The following is a 17990-nucleotide window of genomic DNA, read 5'->3' as shown; positions in this document are numbered from 1 at the left end:
GGAACTCCACCCCCTGAGGGGCGGGGACACTACAAACTCCGCCCCGGGAGCGAGAGCTCCGCTCTCATTGGTAAAGCGCGAAGGGGCACTCCCTGCGTCACAGAGCTCCGCGCTCCGCCCCCTCGAACTCGCGGGTGGGAGGGGGGCCGCGCACGCGCAGTGGAGTCCGGCGGGCTCCGCTGTGCGCGAGGCGGCGGTCGGATGGCGGAGACCCCGGCCGAGGCTGAGCCCCTCTTGGGCCGGACCCGCGGTGACGGCCGGACCCCTTCCTGCCCGGCGGTGGCGGTGGCCGAGTCCGCAGTGGCCGCCTGCCGCAACGCTCAGAGCAGAGGTGAGACGCGGGGAGGACAGACGGGGGTGCCGGGCAGGGGTCGCGCGGGGGCGGCCCATCGTCCGGCCGGAGTCCGAGCGGCCGGGCCGGACAGGCTGCCCCGGCGCGAGGGGCCCCTCGGGGTGCCGGGTCCCGCCCCCCCCGAGTTTGGTAGAGAGCCGGGGCAGGTCCAGCCCCTCCAGCGCCCGGGGCGCAGGGGCCACCTGCTTCCCCGAGGGTGTCCGGTGACCCCGGAGGCTGGACGGCTGCCTAGAGTTTGAAAGCGAGACCTTGAGATAGGAAGTAGCCTCGCCGGGGTCGCGCAGCCGGCAAGTGGCCGAGGCGGGATTCGAACCGGTGGGCAGTGATGGAAAGCCCCAGGGGACCCCGAGGCAGGGTCCAGACCACTTCCTCCCGCCTCTGCAGCGACCAGCCCGCCTCCAGCCTCCCCTCCCTCGGCTCCCGCTTGTCCTTCCTGTTTACACCGAGATCGAGATCAGAGATAGTCCAGTTCCTGGAAGGTTGGAGACCAGTGGGCCCCTGGGGCCGGGATGAGGACACTGAGGTCCAGTTAGGCCCCTAGACGTGCCCGGGGTCACTGCCCTCGATTCTGGTGCAGCCTCCGCCTGACCAGCTGAGTGTCATGCCCCGGCCACTTCCCCTCTCTGGACCTCACTTTCCTCCTCTGTCTGGGAGAAGCTGACTGGACCAGGCTATCTCCCCACCACCATGCCCCATGGTAAATGGGGTGTGTCAGCCCCTGGAGTTCCCAAAACTGGAGCCTGGGGCCGGCACTCTTCTGCTGAGCTCTGCAGCTTTTCTGGACCCAGTGTCTGGTCATTTCCTGGACTGGACGTACAGGGCAGCGTGCACCAAGGCCTTGTGGTGACGGGGATCAGGGATGGCCAGGATCTGGTTGGATCTGGTTGGTCTCCAGAACTGGTGCTCCACCCCCACCCTGGCTGTGTGCCTTTGGCAGGTGGCTTCACCTTTCTGAATCTTGGAAAAGGTGGGCAGTAATCGTGCTGCCCGTGGCCCTTGTGAATGCAGACTCCTGGCCAAAAGGCTGGCATTTCAAACCCACCTGAGTAGCCCTGCGGAAGAGAGGCCTGGCAACGTGCTGCTGTAAAGATGTCAGTCACGAAACCCTGGGGAGCAGTGCTCCTTTGTAACACAGCGCTGACTGTGAGACAGAGGAGACGCCATGAGAAGGGCAGTGGGTTTCCTTCTTTCTAAAAATAAGTACTGAAGGATGATATGAGGGTTCCCAGCTGGCCCAGGGGACACTAACACAGTGTAAATGATTTGGTCGTGCTGACCCTGTGTCTTGGGCTGTGGACACTGGGTGTTGTTGGGGGGGTGGATAGAGTAGTTGGACACTTGGGACCCACATTGTCGGTCCGAGTGAGTGCTCTTTGTCTGGTGTCTAGCTCCCAGCGTGGACATTTGTGAACAGGGACAGGACATCCAGTGTTCGATCTTGGGCACCCTGGCCTACTTGGCTGGGCAGATACGGGGCAGTGGGGGCTGAGAAGGACTCTTTTCGTCCTTGCCTGGGCGGCTGGCTGAGCTCTGAATGGATGACTGTGCACAGAATCAGCATCCCCGTTGTTTGACTCTCCTGCAGACGGGACCGCAGGCTGTGTGGTCAGTTTGTCCAGTTCCGCCAGACTGATGGGTCAGCTGCTCAGCCGTTTCCTCCTCTTGTGCCTGGCTGAGAATCTTTGCCTTTTACTGGTTATGAAGAAGCCAGGGGACGAGAGGCTGGCCTGAGGTGGAGGGAATTCGGGAGATGGTAACGCTGTGCTTAGGTGCTGTCCAGGTGGCCCCGTCCCCCAGCGACCCGCAGACTCAGGTCGTGTTGAGTCCGCTGTTGTAGCCACTGTCTGGTGAGCTCAGGGACCATCTTCCTCGGGGACACCTGAGCATGATGTCCTTCTGCAGGGACTGGCCCCGGGTAATGACATGCCAGAGTGTCAGAGACAGAGTCTCCAGGCCTGGTTTCAAAGGAGCGTTCTAGCCGTACAACTTCTAGAACAGATTGCTTCGTTCCTCGGGCAGCGTATGGATACTTACCTGTTGCCATGCACTTTATCTACTGGGGGAACTCAGGTGGCCCAAACCGGGATGGTCCAAACAATCGAAGAACCAGGTGAAGAGACCTCATGAGGTGGCCAGTTCTGGGGTACCTGACGCCGTGTGTCCCAGACCTGGGCATGAGCCCCCCCCCTTCCTGACCCCCTCCTGGCCTTAATCTCGTCATGTTCTGTCAGATGCCTTTGAGTCAGGTCCTGGTGGCCCCGTGTGACAGAGTAGAGCTGACCCGTAGGGTCCCCAGCCCATCATCTGTCTGCAAGCAGGTTCCTGGGTCTGTCTCCTGTGGAGTCGTGGGTGGTTTTGAACCTCCAACCTTTGAGTTAGTAGCTGAGCGCTTAACTGCCCCCAGTGCTCTTTCCTGTCTATTTCACTAGCTTTTCCTGGCCTGTCAGCCTCTTCCCGGGGAGGCAGGATCTTGGGGACCCTATGCCTCCCTTTGGAGGTCAGGCAGCTTGCGCTTTGCGTGTTCCCGACTCCTGCACTTTCTCTGCTCCTCAGATGTAACCATGGCAGCAAGCAGGGACTCTGGGGAAATTTCACACTGGGCCCAGTGGCCATCCGCCCTTCAGAAGGTGGCAGCAGACCCAAGATGAGGGCCAGGCTCTGGCCTCTCTGTCCCCTACTGGCCTCCAGGCTCCACCTCCAATCTGGGCAGGAACAACTGGCCCCAGGGGTGGTGAGCAGGGTGGACAGTGGCCCAGAGATCTCTCAGGGTGCTACCACTATCACTGGCCCTTCAGTGTCTAATTTCAAGAGCCATGAACCCCGTAGTTTCTGGGGAGCCTGCTGACGGAAGCCTCAGAGGCTGTGTGCACCAGTCATCCCTGAAGTGGACCTGGTTGCGGACTCTCCGCTGCATTCCTGGGCACCGAGCTGTGGACAGAGGGTCATGTGTTGGCAAGACACCCCCTTTGCTGGCCCTTGGCAGTGTGGACTTCAGCCTCTGACTGCGGCTGTGGCCCCCTCTCCGGTGGAGCTCTCCATCTGCCTGGCTGGGGCGCTGTGGGAGAGGCTCAGGTCCGTGATGGACACAGCACCCTGGATCCTTGTAGGGCCAGCGTCCAGGGGGGTGCTGGGCAGCCACCTGACCCTCGGCGCCCAACAGTGACACAGTGAAACCATGTCCTCCTGGGCTCTCGGAGGAATTCTGCTGGTACAGTGGTTAAACGCTTGGCTGCCCCCGATGGTTGATGGTTCAAATCCACCAGCCGCTCTGCAGGGTGAAGATGAGGCAGGACCCGCACACAGTTGTCCAGCCTTGGAAGCCCCACAGAGCAGTTCTGTCTGCAGTGATGCTTGGAGTGGGAAGCGGTGTGATTGGTCCTTCTTGGCTCTCCGCACCTCAGAAAGACTAAGGCAGGCGTGAGTGGCCGTGGGCAGCGGTCCTCCGTCAGGTTGACGTCTGACCTCGTGATGCAGGATAGCTGATACGGCAGTGTCAGCCCGTCTCATGGCCAAGGAGCTGACCGCAGCACGCTGGCCAAGGCCTCTCGGACAACCAGCAGCGGCCAGGAGTTAGAGAGAGGCACTGCCTCACTCACGGGGCGTGGGTCATCAGCCCTGTCTGAGACGGTCCTGGGTTCCCTTGTTGTCTGGCTCCCTGGTGGGGAGTTGAGTGGAGGTGGCCATGGACACCCCTATTTTACAGATGTGGAGATGGTCAGAGAGCAGTTGGGTACCTGGCCTGGGTGTCACCCCGGTGAGGCAGAGCCGGGTCTAACCCCGCTCCTAGTCTGTGGGCTGTGAACGGCAGGGTGCCACTTCTCAATGGACCTGTTCCCAGTCCAGGTCCCCCTATATGCAGCCTGGTCCCCACCCCAGGGCAGAAGGCCCTGTGATTGACTTGTCGCCACCGGCTGAGGCAGTGGCCCACAGGGCCCCTCAGTAAACGTGTGTCCTCTCACTTGCAGGCCCCAAGGCTGGTCAGACTCTGTGCATCGACCAGGCCGTGGTCTTCATCGAAGACGCCATCAAGGTGGGCAGGGAGGTCTCCGGACATGGGATCCTGGGGCTCTTCCCCTGAGCCCCACACCTGCTTTGCTTGGTAGTTGCTGGTTCTCACGCTAGGTCCCAGGGAAGGGGGCAGAGGTGCAAAAGGAGCCCCTTCTCGGGCTCACCGTGGCAGGTGCTGTGGGCAGTGTCCCTGCGTGTGGAGTCAGGTGGGGGAGAGGGGTCGACTTGTCTAGCTGCCCGGCCACTGCTCCATGTGACCGTGGGGCGTCCAGCCCCGGCTGTACTGTGACTACATGGACCTGCCTTAGGATCCGGGGTAATGGACAGTGCTGCCCTCAGGTCTCTGGGTCTTTTAGGCGCGAGGGGCTGCTGTGGCCTGGGGTGCCCTGGGGCCTTGGCCACCTGCCATGAGCTCGCCTCAGGTGACAGCGTGTGTTTGTGTCTGCCGTGTGGGTACCTGTCCAGGGCAGGTGCTCACAGTACCACGTTCCCTTCACTTCTAGTACCGGTCCATCAACCACCGCATGGATACCAGCGCCATGTGGTTCTACCGCTGGTATTACTCCAACTCGTGCCAGGGGTGAGGACGCCTGCGGGCCGGGGGCCCACCTGGGAGGGAGGCCGCACCTGTGCTGGGGGGTTTCCCCTGGGAGGGAGGCCTCATCTGTGCTGGGGGATTCCACCTGGGAGGGAGGCCGCACCTGTGCTTGGGGGGTTTCACCTGGGAGGGAGGCCACACCTGTGCTGGGGGGGTCTCGCCTGGGAGGGAGGCCTCATCTGTCCTGGGGGGGGTTTCACCTGGGAGGGAGGCCTCACCTGTGCTGGAGGGGGTCTCGCCTGGGAGGGAGGCCTCATCTGTGCTGGGGGGGGGTTCACCTGGGAGGGAGGCCTCACCTGTCCTGGGGGGGGTTTCACCTGGGAGGGAGGCCATACCTGGTCTCAGGTACCAGATGCCCCCTACCCCCATGTGGAGAGGGAAGCCCTAGCTTCTCGTACTGACCCTTCCTCGGGACAGTAGTGGATGAGAGGATTTCTTCCCAGAGAGGCGGCCTCCCCAGCAGACACCTTGGGGACCTTGTGGGACAGACAGTTAACTCTGTGCTACAGGGTCGTGTGAGGCAGAAATTGATTTGATGCCAGCGAGTTTGATTTTCTTCCTTAGACAGATCAGGGCTCACCCACGTCTGTCCTTCCCTGCCCTCAAGCCAGGCACTGGTGGCCATGCACAGGACAGCCTGCCCTTGCCTGGCCGGGCATCCTCCATGCCTGCCCTCGCCGCCTCCCCAGGGCTCTGGCCCCGTGTGCTGGCCTGCCCTTCCTCCAGCCCCGTGCGTGCCTTTTGCAGGGTCCTTTCCTTCACCATCTTCCTGATCCTGTGCCTGGCCTTCGTGGAGACCCCATCCTCATTCACCAAGTCCTCGGACGTCCGGTACCGCACCGCAGGCTGGGAGCCGCCCTGTGGGCTGACCGAGAGCGTGGAGCTGCTGTGTCTGCTAGTGTTTGTGGCCGACATCTCCATGAAGGTGAGGGCAGGTGAGTGGCAGGGGCAGTGTCCTCCACGGATGCCCCCCTCGGCCACTCATTCACTCCTGGAGCCCACCGTGCTGTCTCCTGCTGCGCAGAGCGTGGGCTTTCTTGGGGAGGTCTGAGTCCTGCTCCCCTTCAGAGAGTCTCACCCATGGGATGGGGCAGCTCTGCAGGACTTGAGCACATTGGAGTCAAAGCTGGTGGACAGGAACGACCTCTGGCTGGTGTCTGTCTCTGTGTCCCCATGCCCTAAATCTTCCAGAAGTAACCTGTTTGCCCAGTAAAGCGTCTGGGACTGTCCCGAGCCTGGACTGCCCAGCTCTACAGGCCTCTGAGAAGGTGGCTTTGGCCTCTGTGGGTCTGGGGCTGTGGTCATGGAGAAGCTCATGTCTTCCTTCTTCTGGCCCATCTTGTGGTCACGAGGTTGAGGGTTTGACCTGGGAACTGAAGACAATGAGTGCTTCTCTGTGGCATTCTGGAACTGGCTGGTCCCTGGAGCTCCACCAGTCAGGAGAGGGGCTCAGGTGTGCACAGCATCCCCTGCAGGTGGGAACCGGAGAGGCAGGTATGAGGGAGAGGAGGCCACAACCCTGGGCCCTGAGGGGCGCGATCAAGTTGAGTACAACCCATGGAGATCCTGGGAGAAACAGCTCTGACCCCTGCCCTGTCCTGTGCCATTCTCACGATCTCCACCACCCTCAAGCCCTCTGCTGCAGTCACCACGTCAGTCCACCTGAAAGAGGGTCTTCCTCTCGTTGCCGACCCTTCACCTTTCCAAGCATGAAATCCCCCTCCAAGGAACAGCCCCACCTAGCAACATGTCCAGAGTACGTGGGATGAAGGTTTACTCCCCTTGCCTCCAGGGAGTAGTCTGGCTGCACTGTCCTCTGGCTGAACACCGTCTTGACCACAGTCCCCACAGCGCCACCAGCACTCTGTCCAGGCCCTGCTTCAGTCCACCTGAATCCGCCTCAGTGACCCACACAGTAAAACCAGCAAGGACCACACGGGGACGGCCAGATCTGGCCTGGGCCCACTTCACAAAGGCAAACTATCTCCAGCAGAACATAAAACCAGGTCCCATGAGGCCAGACATCTCTCCTGTCCTCCCACACCTCTTTCTCCTCACCTCAGTGTTCCTCACCTGACTACCTTGTTGTTGTTATGTGCTGTCAAGTCACTTGCAACTCATCGCGGCCCTATGTACAAGAGCCCTAAACCCTGCTCTATCTTGAACCAACCTCACTGTCTCTGACACACCTAACTCCATTCACTAGGTCAGTCCATCTCATTGAGGGTCTTCCTCTCCTTTGCCGCCCCTCCGCACTCCCAAACATGACGTCCCTCTCCAAGGACCAGTCCCCTCCTGGCAGCATGCCCAAAGTATGTCAGATGAAGCTTCAGAATCCTTGACTCCAAGGAGCACTCGGGCTTCACCTTCTCCAGGATGAACCTGTTTGTTCTTCTAGCAGTCCGTGGTATATTCAGCACTCTTCTCCAGCACCACAGTTCAAAGGCATCACTTCTTCTATCCTCCCTAGTCCAGCTCTCTGATGCATAGCACATAATTGTGAAGACTATAGCCCGGATCAGGCGTTCCTTAGTCTCCAGCCTGACATTGTTGCTCTTCAGTACTCTTGAGAGGTCCTGACAACTGACTTACCCAGTGCAATTCATCTCCTGATTTCCTGGCTGCTGGTACCAAGAGTGTTTTTTGTTTTTTGGTTTTTTTTTTTTCAATGAAAGAGACTTTATTGAGGGCCCAGGGTCATGGGGCTCAGAAGAAGGCCACCTGCAAGAGGCAAGGGAGGCAGTGAAGAGGGGGCTCTTATTTGACCTTCTTCTTGGGGCGCAGGTTGTTGGTGTGCTCACACTTCTTCTTGAGGCAATTGACAGCACGGGGGTGCAGGCGAGCATAACACTTGCGGCAGATCATCTTGTCGCAATTGTATTTCTGGGCGAGCTGACGCAAGGAAGGCTCAGTAATGCCACCACGGAGATGCAGCACCAGATGCAGGGTGGACTCTTTCTGGATGTTGTAGTCTGAGAGTGTACGGCCATCCTCTAGCTGTTTGCCAGCAAATATCAGACGCTGCTGGTCAGGAAGGATGCCCTCCTTGTCTTGGATTTTGGCTTTGACATTCTCGATGGTATCACTGGGCTCGACCTCAAGAGTGATGGTCCTGGCAGTCAGGGTCTTCACAAAGATCTGCATCTTTGCGTCTGCCGCTCGGCCGCCTCACTGTAGAGAAAGAGGGCGACCCAAGAGTGTTGATTGTGGAACCAAGTAAACTAAAACTGCACCAGTGCTAGAGGACACATCGCTCTCTCCTCGAAACTCTCCTCTTGCATCAGCACCTGGCAGAGAAGGGGCACTAAGGCACAAGAAGCCAGTCCTGGAGGAGAAGTTCAAGATGAAGGACTTTTTCTCAGAACCGTCTGATAGGAAGCCTTCCTGACACTTGTACCTGACTACCTTCCTGAGTCCGAAATCCAGTGCAATATCTCACAGAACACATAGAACCATACTGGGAAGTCAAAGGTTATAATCCACGTGATTCTATTATAAAGAAGGTTTATCAAAGTTATGTTTCATAGGATTCTTTTTTTATTATTTAATGAACATTTACAGAGGCTTTGGATTTCCATTCATTCATTGGTGCATTTTTTTCTCCCTGCCCAGCCCTAATTCATAGAATTCTTTTAATATCAGAGTATAGTCAGGATAGCTTCTGTGATGTGCTCACAGACACCTCTGTTTTGAGCCTCACTGCTGAAGGCCACCGTTACGAAGTTCTGTTCTCAGTCCTGCCAGTATCGGCTCCCTCCTGCCCATTTGTCCAGCAAACTTGAGCAAAGGCTCTCAGCTTAGCGGTGCTTCTGTCCATGGGCTTGGCCGTCCAAGGCCAGCTCCATCTCACCCCGTCTCTGGCCCTCTGCTGTGGCCACGGTTGCTGCTTCCGTAAGCTCAGCAGACAGAAATCCCTGGGCTCGAAGCGTGAGCCACCCTCCCTTGCTTTGCAGGAGGGGAAGCTCTTTCTCCTGCTGCTGCGTCCTCTCGGTTTGAGGCGAGACTTGCCCGTCCCCCTTGTGGACGCGCTAACATGCCCTGTTTGCACACTCCCGCCCATCCTCACGACGGAGTCAGAAAATAGCTGGAAAGCCGTTAGAAATAAGCCCTACGCACACGCACTGGGCGCGGGCGGGCCGGTCCCTGTGCTCCACTGACCCTGTCCCTGTCTGCAGAGCTACCTGGTCGGGCCTTCCCAGTACCGGAGCAGCCCCTGGCTGCTGTCCTACATGGTCGTGTTGGTAGTGTCCCTGGTCGACTGGATTGTGTCCCTGAGCTTCGTTTGCTGGGAGGTAGGTCTCTGGGCAGCTGGGGTGCTCTGTGGTGTGCATGCTGGGTGGCACTGCCTGGGTACCGGGGGCAGAGAGCTCTGTGGGCCTGTGGTCGCCCAGCCGTCCCCACGGCCCTGATCTCGGCCCCTGTTCCCCGGGGAACCGTGCTCCTGTCTGATGGTGAGTGGACTGCCTCGGAGCGAACCCGAGGGCTGCGTTCCTGGTCCCTGCTTTGCGGCTGCTTGATCCCCACACTGAGTCCCGGGAGAACCGACCGCTAGCTCCCGCCCAAGCTGGCCGGTCCTTCTCCTGTGGAGCAGCTGGTGGACTTGAATCGCCTGCCCGTGTGTATCTGTGTCTGCGCTGTGATGTGTGTACTCTGTCTGGACTGTGGACAGATTTGGGACTTTGGCTCATGTGACTGGGGCAGAAAATCCATATTTGTAGACAGGAGACCCGGCTGGTCCCGGCGCCTCATCCACCTGGCAGCCTGGGCTCTGGGGTGGGGTGAGCGCTGGGCTCTCTGGGGTGGGGCCAAGCACTGGGCTCTTGAGCTCCTGGGCGTGGTGGCTGTGGCCCTGACTCACAGGCCGTCCGTCTGCAGTGCGCCCCGTCCTCTTGCAGAGAGTGCGCATCCGCCGGCTTCTCCGCCCCTTCTTCCTGCTGCAGAACTCCTCCATGATGAAGAAGACGCTCAAGTGCATTCGATCTACGATGCCCGAGATGGCCAGGTGGGGCCGCCCAAGGTGGCCAGGTGGGGGGTCCACGCCGCCCGAGGTGGTCAGGTGGGGGGGTCCACGCCGGCCAGGTCGGGGGGTCCATGCCGCCCAAGGTGGCCAGGTAGGGAGTCTGAGTTGTCCATGATGGCCAGCTGTGGGGTGCACGCTGCCCGAGATGGCCAGGTGGAGGTGTGCATGCTTCCTGAGGTGGCCAGGTAGTGGAGTGCATACTGTCAGAGGTGGCCAGGTGGGGGGGTCTGTGTTGTCCAAGGCATCCAGGTGGGGTTTATGCTGCCCCAGATGGCCAGCTGTGGGGTGCATGCTGCCCGAGATGGCCAGGTGGAGGGGTGTATACTACCAGAGGTGGCCAGGTGGGAGCACACCGTGCGGGGTGGCGCCTGTGCTGGCCGGTGGCACTGTGCCGTGTGGCCGGCCTGCCGCCCTGACCGCCTGTCCCCACCAGCGTGGCGCTGCTGCTGGCACTGCACATGGCCTTCTTCACCATGTTCGGGATGCTCCTGTTCACGGGCGAGAAGGTGAGGTGGCTGAGTGGGCGGCCGGGGGTGGTCTCAACGCCCAGCCCGATGACCAGGGTGCTTTGGGAGCACAGTCTGTTGGGAGTGGTGGGTGTGGCAGTTGGCCCCCACAGTGGGTGGTTCATGCGTGGTCCTTGAGAGAGGGTCACGGCCCACATGCCCCCCAAAGAAACCCCGCCCACCTGCTCCCGGCAGGATAATGGGCTGATCAAGGAGAGACTGATGTACTTCCGCAACCTGCCCGAGGCCTTGACCTCCCTGCTGGTGCTGCTGACCACGGCCAACAACCCCGATGGTGCGCTGGGCAGGGTCCTGGGCTGAGAGGGGCAGGACCTAAGGGAGGGCAGGACCACGGGGGAGGCAGGCGGGACAGTGAAGGGGTGACCGGTAGGTCCTGAGGGCACAGAGGGGCACAGGGTGGGAGAGTGAGGGCACAGAAGAGGAGAGGGGTTCCTGCAGGGAGCGACTCGGGGGCTGGGAGGGAGGCTGGCCTGTCTGGGGAGCCCTGCAGAGGGAGACAGCCCAGCAGTGGCCAGGGGTCCTGGAGGACAGTGAGCCCTGTTCAGGGGCACCGAGGAGAGGCATGAGGGTGGGCCCCCGGTGAGAAGGCCCGTGGTTCCGGGGAGGGCAGGTGCTGAGGGCCCCCCTCTGCCCCCAGTGATGATGCCGGCCTACTCCCAGAACCGAGCCTACTGCATCTTCTTCATCCTCTTCACCGTGATTGGTGAGCCGGTGGGGTCTGCCTGAGAGGGAGACGCTGACCCGGCCGTGGGGGACACTGACCCGGCTGTCGGGGAGGCTGACCTGACCGTGGGGGGCGCTGACCAGGCCATAGGGGAGGCTGACTGGCCATGGGGTCACTGACCGGCTATGGAGGAGTTTATAGTCTGTCTCTGAAGCATGCTGACCGGCTGTACGGGATGTGGCTGGAGGGGGGCGCTGACTGACCTAGGGAACACTGGTTGCCTGTCTTTGGGGGACGCTGCGTGGCTGTGAGTGATGCTTATTGCCGGACTGTCTATGGGGGGCGCTGGCTGGCCATGGGAGACCCTGATTGCCTGACTATGGGGGGCGCTGGCTGGCCATGGAGGACACTGACCGGTCCCTCCTCTTGAAGGCAGCTTGTTCCTGATGAACCTGATGACGGCCATCATCTACAACCAGTTCCGGGGCTATCTGATGGTGAGGCCCTGCCACTGGCCAGCTGTCTGGGCAAGAGGGACGCAGGAGCACCAGACACAGTGATCTGTGACTGAGCTGACGGGATGGCCTCCCTCGGCCTGGGCTCCCTGGGGAATGGCCAGCACTGCCCTCTGTGGAAGGGGATGAGTGTCCCTGTGTCCTCTGACCGCCATCTCCAAGGCCACCAGGGAGTCTGTTTCCCGGGGGTCCTAGATGTGATGTCTGGGTGCGCTAACTGCACAGGGCCCCCACGTGTCCCTGAGTCTCAGTGGCCCTCGGGGCGGTGCAGTGAGCTCTTGGCCCGGTTTCTGGATGAGCAGGGTCTGCACACCCGGTTGGCCATGCACCTCAGTGTCCTCTCTCCACAGCTCTCTCTCCAGACATCCCTCTTCCGCAGACGGCTGGGCACCCGGGCTGCCTTCGAAGTCCTTGCTTCCATGGAGGGAGGGAGAGAGACCCAGACTCAGATGTGAGTCGGGGGTTGTGTGGGACCTGAGGGCGGGGGCCTCTTCACTTGAGAGTGGATGCTGTAAACTTCTCACTGAGAAGGGATGTCCACACGAGCACCCCCTCTTTGCTTACCCCTGCTGTCTGTCTCTGGGCTTTGGGGGTCCACACCAGTACCCCCTGTGTACTGAGCCCCTCCTGTCCATCTCTGGGCTGTGGGGTCCACACCAGCACCCACTGTATGGTGAGCCCTATGCTGTTCAGCTCTGGGCTGTGAGGGGTCCACTCAGCATCTCTCCCTGTTTTCCGAGTCCCCACTGCCCGGCACTGGGTTGCCTCCTCACTAGTGAGACAGCAGGATGTGTGCCAGCCAGTGCCCACGCATGCCCCTCGGCGATGCTAACCATGACGCTGACCACCCCTCAGCACCGGTTATGCCACCAGCATCACCAGCCTTGGCCACAGTCCTTGGCACTGAACTTGAAACACCCCGTTAGGAATCCTGGGGCCCAAGAATCTGTGTGGACTCCTGTCAGCTCACGCTTGGTCCTTGTCTCCATCCCAGGGCCTGGGCTTAGGGTCTTGGGGGTCCTAGTGCCCTGGGTCTGTGCTCCACACTTCATGGGCTGATCCAGTCACACAGGCCTCCAGTAGTCCTCCTCCACTGGTCCTCCCCTCCAGTGGTCCCCCTCCAATGGTGCCCCCAGTGGTCCTCCAGTAGTCCTCCAGTGATCCTTCTCCATTACTCTCCCCCAGTGATTTTCCTCCAGTGGTCCTCCTCTATTAGTCCTCCCTCAGTAATCCTCCTCTAGTAGTCGTCCTCCAGGGATCCTCCTCCTGTGGTCCTCCAGTAATCCTCTGATGGTCCCCCAGTGGTCCTCCTCTAGTAGTCCTCCCCCAGCGGTCCTCCCCCAGCCTTGCCGTTCATGCTTGTGGACAGAGAGGGTGGGCGGGCTGCTGGTGGGGAGGACCATCCTCACGGGTCTCAGGTTGGAGAGTCTCCTCGTGTGGGGGCAGGGGCTGCCCGAGCAGAGTGTGGGTGTCAGGATTCCGCCCGGGGGCCGCCCTGCTCACAGATGCCCTCTGTTCTCCCGCAGAGTGGGGGTGAAGCCCGAGACCTTCCTGCAGGTCCTCCAGAAAGTCGAGATGGCCTCCCACTGCAAGCAGGTCATCGAGCAGGTACAGCGGGCCCCGCCTCCTCTGTGGTCTGCCTCCTGGGGGCCGCCGGGCAGCCGCTGACCCTGCTCCTCTCTCCTGCAGAAGGTGCGCTCCCATGGTGACAGGCTGCTGTCGGCCGAGGAGTTCCAGAAACTCATCAATGAGGTGGACAGGAGGGTCGTCAAGGAGGTAGCTGTGCCGTGGGGGTGCATGTCCCGGGTGGGTGGCTGCTTCTGTGGGCGGGGTCTCTGACAGGCGGGAAGCAGCCCCGTGAGGTGCAGATGGGACACATGCCACCCGTGACGAGGGGTTTGGGGGCCTGTATTGGCCGTAGGCCTGGAGGGGTGGCACGTGCGTGGAGGGCCGTGCAAACCCCCGACACGTGCACCCCCCCTCGACAGCATCCGCCGTGGCCCGAGTACCAGCTGCCGTTTCTGCGGAGTGCCCAGTTCTTCTTCGGCCACTACTACTTCGACTACCTGGGCAACTTCATAGCGCTGGGGAATCTCCTGTCCATCTGCGTGAGCACAGGGCTGCCCGGGGTGTGACGTGGGGGCCAGCTCCCCTGCTCCCCATTGCAGCATGGGGGTGCACAGAGGGAGAGCTGGGGGGTGTTGCTTGGCAAGCTGCCTCCTTGTCTGGCCCACAGGTGTTCCTGATGCTGGACTCAGACGTGGTACCTGAAGACCATGATGAATTCATGCTGGGGGTGAGTTCTGCACCCCACCTGAGGTGGCCCGTTCTGCAGGGGGCAGGTATGGGGCACTCCAGGGTGTTGGAGGGCACCAGCCCAGGAGGACAGGCTGTCCCTGAAGGACCAGTGGTCCCTGGGGAGACTGAGTGGTACAGGAGCAGCAGGGCTGAAGGCAGGCCTTGAGTGCACTTTGTGGGGAGCACCTGGGTGCCCTTACGTGGTGGGTAGGCAGATGAGCACAGCGTGTTAGCAGCTGCTGACTCCGCAGGGTGGGGTTCAAGGGTTCCCTTTAGGCCAAGCTGCTGAGTTGGGGGGCTGCAGCTTTTGTCTGCTCCTATGTGCTTTCAGACATGGGAATCCCAGGAATGAGGCTCTCCCATGAGTGGGGTCTGGGCCTAGTGGCCCCCCATTCTCAGGATCAGGGCTCTGTGTGTGGGTTCTGGGCCTGGTGTTCCCGGGACTGAGGCTCTGTGGGTGGGGTCTGAGCTTGGTGGTCCCAGGACCAAGGCTCTGTCTGCGTGGGGTCAGGGCCTGGTGGTCCCAGGACTGGGGCTTTGTCTATATGTGGGGTCTGAACTTGGTGGTCCCAGGACCAAGGCTCTGTCTGTAGGTGGGATCTGGGCCTAGTGGACCCGGGACTGGGGCTCTGTCTGTGGATTGGGTCAGGGCCTGGTGTCCCATCATGGGGCTCTGTCTGTGTGGGGTCAGGGCCTGGTGTCCCCAGGACTAGAGCTCTTGTATGTGTGGGATCTGAGCCTGGTGGTCCCAGGACTGGAGCTCTGTCTGTGTGGGGTCAGGGCCTGGTGTCCCGTCATGGGACTTTGTGAGTGGGGTCAGGGCCTGGTGGCCCCAGGACTAGGGCTCTGTCTGTGAGTAGGGTCAGGGCCGAGTGGTCCCAGGACTAGAGCTCTTGTCTGTGTGGCATCTGAGCCTGGTGGTCCCATCATGTGGCTCTGTCTGTGAGTTGGGTCAGGACCCGATGGGCCCAGGACTCAGGAGCGTTGAGTTGATCCATCTGCCCACGCAGGTTCTCAACTCCGCCTTCATCCTGTACTACCAGCTGGAGATGTGGCTCAAGATCTTCGCCGTGGGCCTGTGGGGCTACCTGTCTCACCGCAGCAACCTGTTTGATGGCATCCTCACCTTAGTCCTGCTGGTGAGGCTGGAGGCTGGGGACCTCCCTAGACCGGAGGATGCTGGGCGGCTGGCTTCTGCCTCTGGGGGGGAGGGGGCTGGGTCTGTGCATACAACACTGGGGCCCAGGCCACCACCTGTGACCATGCCTCCTACTCCTGAGGGACCCCATGCTGGCCAGCACTCGGGCAGGGTGAACTCGGGTGTCCAAGGAACACTGAACTCTGTTCACGACACTAAGGTGGACCACGGCTGGACACCATCATGATGTTCCAGTGATACAGACCCCTCCTTGCCTGGCGGGCAATCGAGACTCCTCTCCTGAGTTTGTCCCTTTGCCCACCCAGATTCTGGGGGGCACCCGCTTTCATCAGTGGGTTGAGCGAGAGCATGGAGACGGAGCTTGCTGGGCACAAGCGGCTGGGTCAGCCTGGCCACAGCCATGCTTCTTTTTCTTTTTTTTTGGGGGGGGGGTTATTATTATTATTATTATTCATTTTAGTGAAAATTTACAGAGACTGGATTTCCATTCATTCATTGTTGCACTTTTCTCCCTGCCCACCCCTCCCCGCCCAGTACAATCTTCTCTTTGAAAAGTAAAAGAAAAATTATTTCATTGATACAGTCCCTCCCCTCCATGTCCACTCCACTATGCAGCCTTCACTCTGGACTCCTGTCATGACAATAATACCTAATCACATATCCCTTTTAAACAGTTTTCTCCCTCATCTGTTTCATGCAGTATACATTATTGAACCCATCTTTCTCAGTCTCCCCCCAACCCCGATGTCAGTCTTTTATAACAGTGGCATCATGCAGTATTTGTCCTTTTCTGACTGAGATACTTCACTCAGCATAATGTCCTCCAGTGTCACCCATTTTGAACAATATTCTATGAGTTCCTTGTTTTTCAATGTAGCATAGTATTCCATTGTGTGAATATACCACAGCTTCTCTATCCATTCGTTTGTTGATGGGCACCTGGGTTGTTTCCAACTCTTTGCTCTTCTGAACAAAGTCACGATAAACATGGGTGTGCATATATCTGCTTGGGTGGCAGTTACGGTTTCTTGAGGGTATATTCCTAATGGTGGAATTGTTGGGTCAGATGCTATCTCTATTTGCAACTTTTTGAGAAAGTGCCACACCGCCTTCCACAGTGGTTGGCACCATTTTACACTCCCAGTATTCAGCAGTGAATAAGGGTTCCAGTTTCTCCACAACCTCGCCAACATTTGTTGGTTGCTGTTCTGTTAAATTTGGCTGTTTTCACTGGGGTGAGATAATATCTCACAGTTGTTTTGCATGCTTGTCTTTTTCTAATTACAGGTGTTGGAAATCTCAACAATGGTCGTGTACCGTGTTCCATACCCAGGCTGGTGCGTGACCGCAGGAATTCCTGGTGCCTGCTAGCACCCCAGAAAAGGGTCTCAGGCACTTCCCTGACAGGCTGGTGCCCCCCAGTCCTCAGCAGCACTCTTGAGGGGTTCAGGATGGGCTGGTCTAGGAGCCCTGCTCCCCGAAGCTTGGGCACCTTGCCAGGGCACTCAGGGTACCCTGTTACGTATCTGCATGCTCCGGAAGGCAAGTCCCAGAGGCGGACCCACGTGGCCACGTGCCTGCTCCCCGTTCCCCATGGTGTCCCCAGGCTGGACACTTAGTTGCCCAGAGGTCCAGGAGGACCAGGCCCTTTGTCCAGCGGGCACCGGGGCTCTGGGGCATCTAAGTTACGCTGGCACATCCCAGTCTGAAGGACATCTCAAGGCTGCCCATGTGGCCGTGTGTCAGTGCTTTGGGACTAGGGTGACACTTTGGGGTTAATTGAAGTAGGTTTAACACAGAAAAGAGCACATAGAGACCGGGGCCCCCAGGAGTCCCTGTGCTTGACCGTCCTGGTCAAGGGCGGGTTGTGGGTGAGGCCTCTGCAGGGCTGCAGGCAGCAGGCTCGTGAGGTGAACCCTGCTGTGTTGCTGTCTCACGTGGGACCTCGTCCTTGTGTCCCTAGGAAGCCTCAGCCACACACCAACGGCGTGCGGACGCTGTGGGACATGACGCGGCTGGTGAACATGCTCATCGTCTTCCGCTTTCTGCGTATCATCCCCCGAATGAAGGTGAGTGTCCGTAGACGGTCAGGCATTCAGCGTAGACCTCACCCGGGCCGTCACGTACGTACACAGCCAGGCATTCAGCCGTGGACCTCACCCTCACATCCTTACGAAGTCAGACATGCAGCCGTAGACTTGCCCCACGTTGCTGTGTATGTAGACAGACAGACATACAGCCACAGACCTCACCCACATTGTTATTCATAGGCAGATATCTATCCTTGTACATACACAACTGTATTCCTCCAAGTTATGTGTTTATATCCTTGTGCATTTTTATAAGACACATCCAAGACACTAATACCGCTTTACACACTTTGATATATTTCCATGTACTTATACACACTTTGATATATTTCCATGTACTTATAACTGTCTTCATGTAACAAACCTTATAAATACTTATAAACAGAAATCTAACAATCCCCGTGGCCCATGGACGGAAGGCCAGGTGCTGATGCAGGCAGCAGAGCTGGCCACCTCAGAGTCTCTGAGCCTGGTCGTTGGGGAGTCGTGCTGTCACATGCTGGTCTGTGGGGACCCTGCTGTGACTAGGTCTAGACCTGGCAGGTGGGGAGAGAAGTCTGAGGTTCTGGGTCCAGGCCCCACCCGAGGAACTTGGAATTGAACCCAGGAGGGGCCTGCAGGGGTGCAGGTGGTTATGTTCATGGGCGGGATGCAGGTGTGTGGGTGGGTGTGCACTTGGTGTAATGCAGGCGTGTGCGGTGGTGGTGATGGGTGTGCACTTGGTGTAATGCAGGCGTGTGCGGTGGTGGTGATGGGTGT

The 17990-nt window shown here is 59.4% G+C and overlaps 1 protein-coding gene across 1 annotated transcript in view; it reads left to right on the top strand.

The window, feature by feature from the left end:
• The first annotated feature begins 201 nt into the window (after nt 1-201).
• TPCN2 (two pore segment channel 2) overlaps nt 202-17990 on the top strand; it is a 22734-nt gene continuing 4945 nt past the window's right edge. Inside the window, exons 1-18 of the mRNA XM_006893385.1 lie at nt 202-481; nt 4318-4382; nt 4864-4940; nt 5706-5883; nt 9134-9250; nt 9854-9960; nt 10412-10484; nt 10680-10779; nt 11143-11208; nt 11602-11666; nt 12035-12135; nt 13211-13292; nt 13374-13460; nt 13673-13792; nt 13921-13980; nt 14993-15121; nt 16429-16482; nt 17115-17210. Coding sequence (XP_006893447.1) covers nt 202-481; nt 4318-4382; nt 4864-4940; nt 5706-5883; nt 9134-9250; nt 9854-9960; nt 10412-10484; nt 10680-10779; nt 11143-11208; nt 11602-11666; nt 12035-12135; nt 13211-13292; nt 13374-13460; nt 13673-13792; nt 13921-13980; nt 14993-15121; nt 16429-16482; nt 17115-17210 — 1857 coding nt within the window. The remainder of the gene's footprint in view (nt 482-4317; nt 4383-4863; nt 4941-5705; nt 5884-9133; nt 9251-9853; nt 9961-10411; nt 10485-10679; nt 10780-11142; nt 11209-11601; nt 11667-12034; nt 12136-13210; nt 13293-13373; nt 13461-13672; nt 13793-13920; nt 13981-14992; nt 15122-16428; nt 16483-17114; nt 17211-17990) is intronic.

Source organism: Elephantulus edwardii, unplaced genomic scaffold (genome assembly GCF_000299155.1).
Source record: "Elephantulus edwardii isolate Elephantulus edwardi_28Jun2011 unplaced genomic scaffold, EleEdw1.0 scaffold00126, whole genome shotgun sequence".
NCBI classification, from domain to species: domain Eukaryota; kingdom Metazoa; phylum Chordata; class Mammalia; order Macroscelidea; family Macroscelididae; genus Elephantulus; species Elephantulus edwardii.
The sequence above is the reverse complement of the archived record's forward strand: the minus strand, read 5'-3'. Positions and strand labels throughout refer to the sequence as shown.